Genomic DNA, 12794 nt, shown 5'->3' with positions numbered 1-12794 from the left:
CATTCCTCCATCACTTCCACAAATAATCATGCCTTGATCACTTCCACTAATAATCATTCCTCCATCACTTCCAGTAATAATCATGCCTTGATCACTTCCACTAATAATCATTCCTCCATCACTTCCAGTAATAATCATGCCTTGATCACTTCCAGTAATAATCATTCCTCCATCACTTCCAGTAATAATCATTCCTCGATCACTTCCAGTAATAATCATGCCTTGATCACTTCCACTAATAATCATTCCTCCATCACTTCCAGTAATAATCATGCCTTGATCCCTTCCACTAATAATCATTCCTCCATCACTTCCAGTAATAATCATTCCTCCATCACTTCCAGTAATAATCATTCCTCCATCACTTCCAGTAATAATCATTCCTCCATCACTTCCAGTAATAATCATTCCTCCATCACTTCCAGTAATAATCATTCCTCCATCACTTCCAGTAATAATCATTCCTCCATCACTTCCAGTAATAATCATGCCTTGATCACTTCCAGTAATAATTATCATTCCTCCATCACTTCCAGTAATAATCACTCCTCCATCACTTCCAGTAATAATCATTCCTCCATCACTTCCAGTAATAATCATTCCTCCATCACTTCCAGTAATAATCATTCCTCAATCACTCCCAGTAATAATCATGCCTCGATCACTTCCAGTAATAATCATGCCTTGATCATTTCCAGTAATAATCACTCCTCCATCACTTCCAGTAATAATCATTCCTCCATCACTTCCAGTAATAATCATTCCTCCATCACTTCCAGTAATAATCATTCCTCAATCACTCCCAGTAATAATCATGCCTCGATCACTTCCAGTAATAATCATGCCTTGATCATTTCCAGTAATAATCATGCCTCCATCACTTCCAGTAATAATCATGCCTTGATCACTTCCAGTAATAATCATTCCTCCATCACTTCCAGTAATAATCATGCCTTGATCACTTCCAGTAATAATCATTCCTCCATCACTTCCAGTAATAATCATGCCTTGATCACTTCCAGTAATAATCATGCCTCCATCACTTCCAGTAATAATCATGACTCCATCACTTCCAGTAATAATCATTCCTCCATCACTTCCAGGAATAATCATGCCTTGATCACTTCCAGTAATAATCATGCCTCCATCACTTCCAGTAATAATCATGCCTCCATCACTTCCAGTAATAATCATGCCTCCATCACTTCCAGTAATAATCATTCCTCCATCACTTCCAGTAATAATCATGCCTTGATCACTTCCACTAATAATCATGCCTTGATCACTTCCAGTAATAATCATGCCTCGATCACTTCCAGTAATAATCATGCCTCGATCACTTCAAGTAATAATCATTCCTCCGTCACTTCCAGTAATAATCATGCCTTGATCACTTCCACTAATAATCATTCCTCCATCACTTCCAGTAATAATCATGCCTTGATCACTTCCACTAATAATCATTCCTCCATCACTTCCAGTAATAATCATGCCTTGATCATTTCCAGTTTTTAATCATGCCTCAATCACTTCCAGTAATAATCATGCCTTGATCACTTCCACTAATAATCATTCCTCCATCACTTCCAGTAATAATCATGCCTTGATCCCTTCCACTAATAATCATTCCTCCATCACTTCCAGTAATAATCATTCCTCCATCACTTCCAGTAATAATCATTCCTCCATCACTTCCAGTAATAATCATTCCTCCATCACTTCCAGTAATAATCATTCCTCCATCACTTCCAGTAATAATCATTCCTCCATCACTTCCAGTAATAATCATTCCTCCATCACTTCCAGTAATAATCATGCCTTGATCACTTCCAGTAATAATCATTCCTCCATCACTTCCAGTAATAATCACTCCTCCATCACTTCCAGTAATAATCATTCCTCCATCACTTCCAGTAATAATAATTATCATTCCTCCATCACTTCCAGTAATAATCATTCCTCAATCACTCCCAGTAATAATCATGCCTTGATCATTTCCAGTTTTTAATCATGCCTCAATCACTTCCAGTAATAATCATGCCTCGATCACTTCCAGTAATAATCATGCCTTGATCATTTCCAGTTTTTAATCATGCCTCAATCACTTCCAGTAATAATCATTCCTCCATCACTTCCAGTAATAATCATGCCTTGATCACTTCCAGTAATAATCATTCCTCCATCACTTCCAGTAATAATCATGCCTTGATCACTTCCAGTAATAATCATGCCTCCATCACTTCCAGTAATAATCATGACTCCATCACTTCCAGTAATAATCATTCCTCCATCACTTCCAGGAATAATCATGCCTTGATCACTTCCAGTAATAATCATGCCTCCATCACTTCCAGTAATAATCATGCCTCCATCACTTCCAGTAATAATCATGCCTCCATCACTTCCAGTAATAATCATTCCTCCATCACTTCCAGTAATAATCATGCCTTGATCACTTCCACTAATAATCATGCCTTGATCACTTCCAGTAATAATCATGCCTCGATCACTTCCAGTAATAATCATGCCTCGATCACTTCAAGTAATAATCATTCCTCCGTCACTTCCAGTAATAATCATGCCTTGATCACTTCCACTAATAATCATGCCTTGATCACTTCCACTAATAATCATGCCACAATCACTTCCAGTAATAATCATGCCTCGATCACTTCCACTAACAATCATGCCACAATCACTTCCAGTAATAATCATGCCTCGATCACTTCCAGTAATAATCATTCCTCCATCACTTCCAGTAATAATCATGCCTTGATCACTTCCACTAATAATCATGCCTCGATCACTTCCAGTAATAATCATTCCTCCATCACTTCCAGTAATAATCATTCCTTGATCACTTCCAGTAATAATCATTCCTCCATCACTTCCAGTAATAATCATGCCTCGATCACTTCCAGTAATAATCATGCCTTGATCACTTCCACTAATAATCATGCCTCGATCACTTCCAGTAATAATCATGCCTCGATCACTTCCAGTAATAAAATCATTCCTCCGTCACTTCCAGTAATAATCATGCCTTGATCACTTCCACTAATAATCATGCTGTGATCACTTCCACTAATAATCATGCCTTGATCACTTCCAGTAATAATCATGCCTTGATCACTTCCACTAATAATCATGCCTTGATCACTTCCACTAATAATCATTCCTCCATCACTTCCAGTAATAATCATTCCTCCATCACTTCCAGTAATAATCATGCCTTGATCACTTCCACTAATAATCATTTCTTGATCACTTCCAGTAATAATCATGCCTTGATCACTTCCACTAATAATCATGCCTTGATCACTTCCAGTAATAATCATACCTTGATCACTTCCACTAATAATCATTCCTCCATCACTTCCAGTAATAATCATTCCTCCATCACTTCCAGTAATAATCATGCCTTGATCACTTCCAGTAATAATCATGCCTCGATCACTTCCAGTAATAATCATGCCTTGATCACTTCCAGTAATAATCATGCCTCGATCACTTCCAGTAATAATCATGCCTCCATCACTTCCAGTAATAATCGTGCCTTGATCACTTCCACTAATAATCATTCCTCCATCACTTCCAGTAATAATCATTCCTCCGTCACTTCCAGTAATAATCATGCCTCCATCACTTCCACTAATAATCATGCCTTGATCACTTCCAGTAATAATCATGCCTTGATCACTTCCACTAATAATCATGCCTTGATCACTTCCAGTAATAATCATGCCTTGATCACTTCCACGAATAATCATGCCTTGATCACTTCCACTAATAATCATTCCTCCATCACTTCCAGTAATAATCATGCCTTGATCACTTCCACTAATAATCATGCCTTGATCACTTCCACTAATAATCATTCCTCCATCACTTCCAGTAATAATCATTCCTCCATCACTTCCAGTAATAATCATGCCTTGATCACTTCCACTAATAATCATGCCTTGATCACTTCCAGTAATAATCATGCCTTGATCACTTCCACTAATAATCATGCCTTGATCACTTCCAGTAATAATCATGCCTTGATCACTTCCACTAATAATCATGCCTTGATCACTACCACTAATAATCATGCCTTGATCACTTCCAGTAATAATCATGCCTTGATCACTTCCACTAATAATCATGCCTCGATCACTTCCACTAATAATCATGCCTTGATCACTTCCAGTAATAATCATGCCTTGATCACTTCCAGTAATAATCATGCCTTGATCACTTCCACTAATAATCATGCCTTGATCACTTCCAGTAATAATCATGCCTTGATCACTTCCACTAATAATCATGCCTTGATCACTTCCAGTAATAATCATGCCTTGATCACTTCCAGTAATAATCATTCCTCCATCACTTCCAGTAATAATCATGCCTCGATCACTTCCACTAATAATCATGCCTTGATCACTTCCAGTAATAATCATGCCTTGATCACTTCCACTAATAATCATGCCTTGATCACTTCCAGTAATAATCATGCCTTGATCACTTCCACTAATAATCATGCCTTGATCACTTCCACTAATAATCATGCCTTGATCACTTCCAGTAATAATCATTCCTCCATCACTTCCAGTAATAATCATGCCTTGATCACTTCCACTAATAATCATGCCTTGATCACTTCCACTAATAATCATGCCTTGATCACTTCCAGTAATAATCATGCCTTGATCACTTCCACTAATAATCATGCCTTGATCACTTCCAGTAATAATCATGCCTTGATCACTTCCAGTAATAATCATGCCTTGATCACTTCCACTAATAATCATGCCTCGATCACTTCCACTAATAATCATGCCTTGATCACTTCCAGTAATAATCATGCCTTGATCACTTCCAGTAATAATCATGCCTTGATCACTTCCACTAATAATCATGCCTTGATCACTTCCAGTAATAATCATGCCTTGATCACTTCCACTAATAATCATGCCTTGATCACTTCCACTAATAATCATGCCTTGATCACTTCCAGTAATAATCATTCCTCCATCACTTCCAGTAATAATCATGCCTTGATCACTTCCACTAATAATCATGCCTTGATCACTTCCACTAATAATCATGCCTTGATCACTTCCAGTAATAATCATGCCTTGATCACTTCCACTAATAATCATGCCTTGATCACTTCCAGTAATAATCATTCCTCCATCACTTCCAGTAATAATCATGCCTTGATCACTTCCACTAATAATCATGCCTTGATCACTTCCACTAATAATCATTCCTCCATCACTTCCAGTAATAATCATGCCTTGATCACTTCCATTAATAATCATGCCTTGATCACTTCCACTAATAATCATTCCTCCATCACTTCCAGTAATAATCATGCCTTGATCACTTCCACTAATAATCATTCCTCCATCACTTCCAGTAATAATCATGCCTTGATCACTTCCACTAATAATCATTCCTCCATCACTTCCAGTAATAATCATGCCTTGATCACTTCCACTAATAATCATGCCTTGATCACTTCCACTAATAATCATTCCTCCATCACTTCCAGTAATAATCATGCCTTGATCACTTCCACCAATAATCATACCTCCATCACTTCCAGTAATAATCATGCCTTGATCACTTCCACTAATAATCATGCCTTGATCACTTCCAGTAATAATCATGCCTTGATCACTTCCAGTAATAATCATTCCTCCATCACTTCCAGGAATAATCATGCCTTGATCTCTTCCAGTAATAATCATGCCTTGATCACTTCCACTAATAATCATGCCTTGATCACTTCCAGTAATAATCATGCCTTGATCACTTCCACTAATAATCATTCCTCCATCACTTCCAGTAATAATCATGCCTTGATCACTTCCAATAATATTCATTCCTCCATCACTTCCAGTAATAATCATTCCTCCATCACTTCCAGTAATAATCATGCCTTGATCACTTCCACTAATAATCATTCCTCCATCACTTCCAGTAATAATCATGCCTTGATCACTTCCACTAATAATCATTCCTCCATCACTTCCAGTAATAATCATGCCTTGATCACTTCCACTAATAATCATTCCTCCATCACTTCCAGGAATAATCATGCCTTGATCACTTCCAATAATAATCATTCCTCCATCACTTCCAGGAATAATCATGCCTTGATCACTTCCACTAATAATCATTCCTCCATCACTTCCAGTAATAATCATGCCTTGATCACTTCCACGAATAATCATTCCTCCATCACTTCCAGGAATAATCATGCCTTGATCACTTCCAATAATAATCATTCCTCCATCACTTCCAGTAATAATCATGCCTTGATCACTTCCAGTAATAATCATGACTCCATCACTTCCAGTAATAATCATGCCTCCATCACTTCCAGTAATAATCCTGCCTTGATCACTTCCAGTAATAATCATGACTCCATCACTTTCAGTAATAATCATGACTCCATCACTTCCAGTAATAATCATGACTCAATCACTTCCAGTAATAATCATGCCTCCATCACTTCCAGTAATAATCATGCCTTGATCACTTCCAGTAATAATCATGACTCCATCACTTCCAGTAATAATCATGCCTCCATCACTTCCAGTAATAATCATGACTCCATCACTTCCAGTAATAATCAAGACTCCATCACTTCCAGTAATAATCATGACTCCATCACTTCCAGTAATAATCATGACTCCATCACTTCCAGTAATAATCATGCCTTGATCACTTCCAGTAATAATCATGACTCCATCACTTCCAGTAATAATCATGCCTTGATCACTTCCAGTAATAATCATGCCTCCATCACTTCCAGTAATAATCATGACTCCATCACTTCCAGTAATAATCATGCCTTGATCACTTCCAGTAATAATCAAGACTCCATCACTTCCAGTAATAATCATGCCTCTGTGGTGCGGGAGCACACACGTTGAACAAAGGTAGGCCACAACGCTTTGGTTATTATCGAGCTCTTTATTCATTTCTCACTCATCCGCACTAACGTGCGCGCGGCAGCGAGCCTGCGTATATATCTCCAGGCCACGCCCTACATGGGGCGTGGCCGCCACCCGCTGGTGCGCGGAATTATGTCTCTGCGCCAGCGAGCCATCGTGTCTGCCACATGCAGCCCCCCCAGAATTCCCGCGCACCTGAAGGGTCAGCTTGCGGGGCAACCGAATGACCCGGCCGAAGCGCCCACGGGCGGCTGGCGGCGTCTGGGATGCCGGGATGCCATCGGGGATGCCTCCGGCGGCATCTGGGATGAGTGCAGGACAGGGGGGTGGCGTGACGGTGGGATTGGGCGGAGCCGGGGGTCCGCCCGCTGGGGGCGGCCCCGACGCGGGGGCAGAGCCGCTGGCGGGGGTTGGTCCAAGTCGAGGTGCGCCGGCTTGAGGCGGTCCACGGAGACGCGGTCCGGAGCACCGCTGATGTCCAGGGTGAAATGCTTCGCCCCGGTCTCCAGCACGCGGAAGGGCCGTCGTACGGGGGCCGCAGCGGTGTCCGGTGGGCATCGTGGCGGACGAACACGTACTCCGCCGTGCGAAGCTCCGGGGCGACGTGCGTTGGTGGGCAACCGTGGTGCGCCGTCGGCACCGGGGCGAACCTCCGGGCGGTCTCCTGCAGGGCGGAGCACTGCTGCGCCGCGGACCATGGTGCTGTGGAGTCGGGGAGTAACTCGCCCGGCACCCGCAGCATGTGGCGGACGGGGGTGGTAGCATCGTTGAGGCAGTGGTAGTCGCCGCATGGCCGCCACCCGCCACCGGGCTTGGGCAGAATGTGCAGCGGGGATGCCCACGCGCTGTTGGAGCGCCGGACGATGCCCAGTCGCTCCAGCATGGCGAACTCCCCCTGCGCCACGGCAAGCTTCGCCGGGTCGAGGCGGCGTGCCCGGGTGTAGACGGGTGGACCGACGGTCGGGATGTGATGCTCCACCCCGTGCTTGACGGCCACCGCCGAGAAAGTGGGCCGCGTGAGGGCCAGGAAACTGGCGAGGAGGCGGGTGAACTCGTCCGCTGCCGGAAGCGTGCAGACCAACCTTGCCGGAACCGAACCGCTCAGCAAGCCGCTTGGCGAGCCGCTAGGTGAGCCGCCCAGGGAGCAGCTCAACAAACTGCTCAGTGCGCAAGCAAGCGAGCTGAAGGTTTCGGCCTGGACAAGGCGTCTGTGCCTCACATCCACCAGCAGCCCATGCGCACAGAGGAAGTCCGCTCCGAGTAGGCCCATGGGGAGACTAGCGGTAACGAACGACCACTGAAAGCGCTGCCCCTGGAACCGCAGCGAGAGGCAACGCTTCCAGAACGTGCGGATGGGCGTGCCGTTGGCGGCAAGCAAAGCGGGGCCCCGGCCCGCAGCTTGCCGGTTGGACGCGGAAGCAGGGAGGACGCTCACCTGCGCTCCCGTGTCGTATAGCAAGCGACGACCCGAGGAGGTGTCCGTTATGAACAACAGGCTGCCAGTATGGCCGACGCTCATGGCAGGAAGCGAGCGCCGGCCTGGTCGTTTCCCGACCTGCCAAAAGTACAAGGCGGGCGACAGGACCTGGCCTTGTGGCCGAACCTGGCATGGAAATGGCACCAGGTCTGGCCCGGTGGTGGTCGCCGCGCCAGTTGCAACGACGGTGGTGGGCGGGGCGTGGTGTGGCGGCGGCCACGAATGGATCCGCCACACCTACGCCGCGCTCGGAAGGAACCGAATGCCATGCCACGCGGTGATCCGCCAAACCTACGCCGTGCTCGGAAGGATCTGAACCACACGCGCCGTGCGCGACGCCAGGACCCACGACGGCCGTGCTATATGCCGGTCGCGCGTCGTGGGCTGCGAAGTACTTGTCCGCCTCCCTGGCCAGGGCCCGCGGTTCCGTAATGGTCGACCCGGCCAACGTGAGCCGTACCTGTACAGGCAGCGCGCAGAGGAAGAGAGCACGGAACAGGAAATCCGCGCGGCCGTCGCCGAGCAAGGATAGCATGTAATCCATGCGGGCGGACGGGCGTGTGTCGCCGAGGGCGGGAAGGTCCAAAAGACGGTCGGCGCGGTCGGCCTCTGGGAGGCCAAACGTATCGAGGAGCAGCTGCTTGAGCGCCGCGTACTTGCCCCCATCCGGCGGGTGCCGGAGGAAGGACACGACGCGCGCGGCCGTGCCGGAGCCAAGAGCAGCGACCACGTACAAGTACCTCGTGTCGTCCGCCGTGACGCCCCGGAGCTGGAATTGGGCCTCGGCTTGAAGAAACCAGGTGTCGGCCTGCGCTTCCCAGAACTCCGGTAGCTTGATCGCGTTGATGGCCATTGCGCGTTCGGGGGTTCAACTTCGGTTGAACCAGTCGGAGGTCACCAATGTGGTGCGGGAGCACACACGTTGAACAAAGGTAGGCCACAACGCTTTGGTTATTATCGAGCTCTTTATTCATTGCTCACTCATCCTCACTAACGTGCACGCGGCAGCGAGCCTGCGTATATATCTCCAGGCCACGCCCTACCTGGGGCGTGGCCGCCACCCGCTGGTGCACGGAATTATGTCTCTGCGCCAGCGAGCCATCCTGTCCGCCACACCTCCATCACTTCCAGTAATAATCATGCCTCGTAAAACCTTTAAAAATACCCTTCTCCAGAACGGCTGGACAGATCAGGGGAACCTTCACACACATGTACCGAAAGCCTTGTGGATACGATCGTGTTCACGAATAAATCATAGGTCACATGGTCTGGAAGCCATGTTGGATGAAAGGGAAAAAATAAATTATTATGTCTCTGGAACAGCTGAACCTATCAAAGTGAAAATTTACAAATATCATCTAACACCATTGCTGCACCAGTGTGAAAATGATGATGCCATAGGTCCTGTGGTTTGGCCGCCATCTTGGATAGAAAAACGAACCTTATCCAATCAACCCAAAAGTTCACACACCTTATCCCCTACCCAATTGAAGCCAGAGTGTAAATTTATGGTGTCATAGGTCACGTAGTTGGGCAGCCATATTGGATCTAAGAGAAAATATCTGAAACTCTTCTCTCAAACCACTTAACCGATCAATGCAAAACTTTAACTAATTGATCAACTACCCATGGGAAATATTAGGTGATAAAAAGGACATGATCAGTCACTGGTCTGGCAGCCATATAAAAAATTTTAAAAAACGTTTCCCAGCAAACACAACAACATTGGGGCAACGTTGGAATTTGGTCAATTGGTCGAAACACATTTTTGACGTGAGGGTGCCGTTGTTTATTGGTTGCAAACGCAATGTCTATTGTCCAACGTTGTTTTTGCTTGTAAACGTGAGGTCTGTTTCCCAACGTTTGCCCAACGTTGGTTTTTGACGTTGTCCCAAAGTTTGCCCAACGTTGTTGTGTTAGCTGGGTGGCTTGCACCAAGCCTTTCTCAAGACTGCACGGGGTAAGAAGTATTCTATGAATACCATCTATTTGTTGTTATTGTTGTTGTTGTTGTTGTTGTTGTGGTGTCTGTGGTTGTTGTTTGTGCGCTCCTTCTGTGTCTGTCATGCTTTATTCTAAAGGGTTTTTCTTATCGTATGATGATACAGTAATAAAATAAGTAGCCCTTTGGGGGACTGGCATTTATTTCCCCAACACGCGGAGTGACGTTACTCTACTGATGCAAACTATACAATAACACAAATAAAAAAACACACAAGAAAAACGAGAATGGCACTTGGTGAAGACCACAGGGTGAAGAGAGTTGCCCATTAAAAGAGTGAGCTATTAGCTCCACCCTTTCCAAGTGTCGGTGGTGGTCTTCCTCATGTGTGGTCCATTGAGGAGTAGATCGAGGATCAAGATGGTGCTTGCTCAACATTTCCTTTAACCTGGCAAACGTGGGGTTCTCTTCTATAGTATAGTGTACCCCAAGTGCATTTTGGATACATAAATATCCTATGCTCCCATCACTTTCCTTCCACTGACATGGCAGCCTTTACACCATCACCCCTACATTTCCACCTCCCATGATACCAAAGTCCTTAACCGACAGGATGTCCACACCTTTGTGAGTTGCCCACGGCCTGGTTGTACTTCCTTATCAGGCACCAAGTGTGCAGCCTCTACCCCTGTGCAGTTGATAATCACGTCGTAGCTCGGACTTAGCTGGAGAAACAAGTAAACGTCACAATTTTCACGTTAAAGGTATTTACCTTTGCTGATTTGAATTATGTATGCAAATTTCATAGAAAATACATTGATCTACAAAACACACTGAAAAATGAAATACAGTACAGTCTGACGGGATAGTGGTGTCCCACATTTACAATTATGTACAGTATCATTGTATAATTTTAAGAAAGCTTGCATAATCTGGAAAACGAGGTGAAATGCTGGTATTGGTACTATTGATACCTCCATGAAGTTGGTTACTTTCTTCTTCATGAACTTGATGCCATAATTGGTCAATCTGCAGAGAAAGCATATAATAGATCATGAAATGTGATACAATATCTACTGCAATCAGAAAAATCTACATTCACAAAGGATTGGTCTTCAAATATACAAGATGGCCCATTGCATGCAGCAAATGCCTGCAAACCCACTCCCTTTAATCTACCCAGCTAACACAACAACGTTGGGCCAACGTTGGAAAATAGACGTTGCATTTGCAACCAATAAACAACGTCAACTGACGTCAACAATGCGCTTGCGACCAATTGACGAATTACCAACGTTGGCCCAACGTTGGCCCAACGTTGTGGTGTTACCTGGGTATCTACTGGCAACCGTTTCTCGTCCCATAGTCATATTCCCCTCTTCCCCATTCACACGTTTCATTCAATCCCTTCATCCACTACCGCTTGTTCTCCTTTTTCCACTCCCTTTGTTACACCTTCACATACTTACACTCAACCCAACCACTCACTTCCCTCGATCCCTACATCCACTCCCTCCGCTCACTACCTTTTCTACCCGTTCACACCTGAGCATAAGCTGCAGTTTTAAGCTAATTCAGTTCCGTGGTGCAGTGATGCAGGTGCATAGAAGTCAAACTAACAACTCCAATTATCATGATAATTTCCAACGTTTATGGTTTTCAGGCAGAGAATCGACATATTTTATTAGACCAACTTGCAATAGCCACGACCACCAGGAATAGCGCGACGTGATGCACTCAGGGGCGGATCCAGGAATTTCAAGACGGGGGGGGGGGGGGGGGAGTGCATGACACAATAGGGCCGGGGGGGATGAAAGGGGGGTCTGGGGGTCCTCCCCCTCCCCCCCACCCAGGAATTTTTTTTTTAACCTATCAGAAACGCCATTTCGTGCGTTCTTGGAAGTTTCTGCAGTTCCTTGTGTTCTTCCCTGGTCTAAAGTTCAGCAGATTCGCGATGACTAATGGTCAGGTAGAGGAACTGGTGAAACGACTTGCCCAGCTGTTCCTTCGCTTCTGCTATAAGTTGATGAAGTTTGTGTGTGTGTGTGTGTGTGTGTGTAGTGTGTGTGTGTGTGTGTGTGTGTGGTGTGTGGTGTGTGTGTGGTGTGTGTGTGTGTGTGTGTGTGTGTGTGTGTGGTGTGTGTGTGTGTGTGTGTGTGTGTGTAGTGTGTGTGTATGTGTGTGTGTATGTGTGTAGTGTGTGTGTGTGTGTGTGTGTGTGTGTGTGTGTGTGTGTGTGTGTGTGTGTGTGTGTGTGTGTGTGTGTGTGTGTGTGTGTGTGTGTGGTGTTCATGTGTGCGGCATGTTTTTTGTGTAGTTCTACTGGAGCTTTCTGATATGGAATTTCTGATTTGTGTTGTTCTCGCGAAATGATTGTTATGACCTCCTGAGTTAATTAGGCTCATTAACTACGAATAATCCA

The 12794-nt window shown here is 45.0% G+C and overlaps 1 protein-coding gene across 1 annotated transcript in view; it reads right to left on the bottom strand.

Moving 5' to 3' along the window:
* Window positions 1-12794, bottom strand: part of DAO (D-amino acid oxidase) — a 95123-nt gene that overhangs the window by 32558 nt on the left and 49771 nt on the right. The window contains exons 6-7 of the mRNA XM_068135158.2: window positions 11347-11401; window positions 10996-11097 (exon numbers count right to left, since the gene is read on the bottom strand). Of these exons, the coding sequence (XP_067991259.2) occupies window positions 10996-11097; window positions 11347-11401 (157 nt within the window). The remainder of the gene's footprint in view (window positions 1-10995; window positions 11098-11346; window positions 11402-12794) is intronic.

Source organism: Myxine glutinosa, chromosome 14, assembly GCF_964187855.1.
Source record: "Myxine glutinosa chromosome 14, kmMyxGlut1.1, whole genome shotgun sequence".
NCBI lineage: Eukaryota > Metazoa > Chordata > Myxini > Myxiniformes > Myxinidae > Myxine > Myxine glutinosa.
The sequence above is the reverse complement of the archived record's forward strand: the minus strand, read 5'-3'. Positions and strand labels throughout refer to the sequence as shown.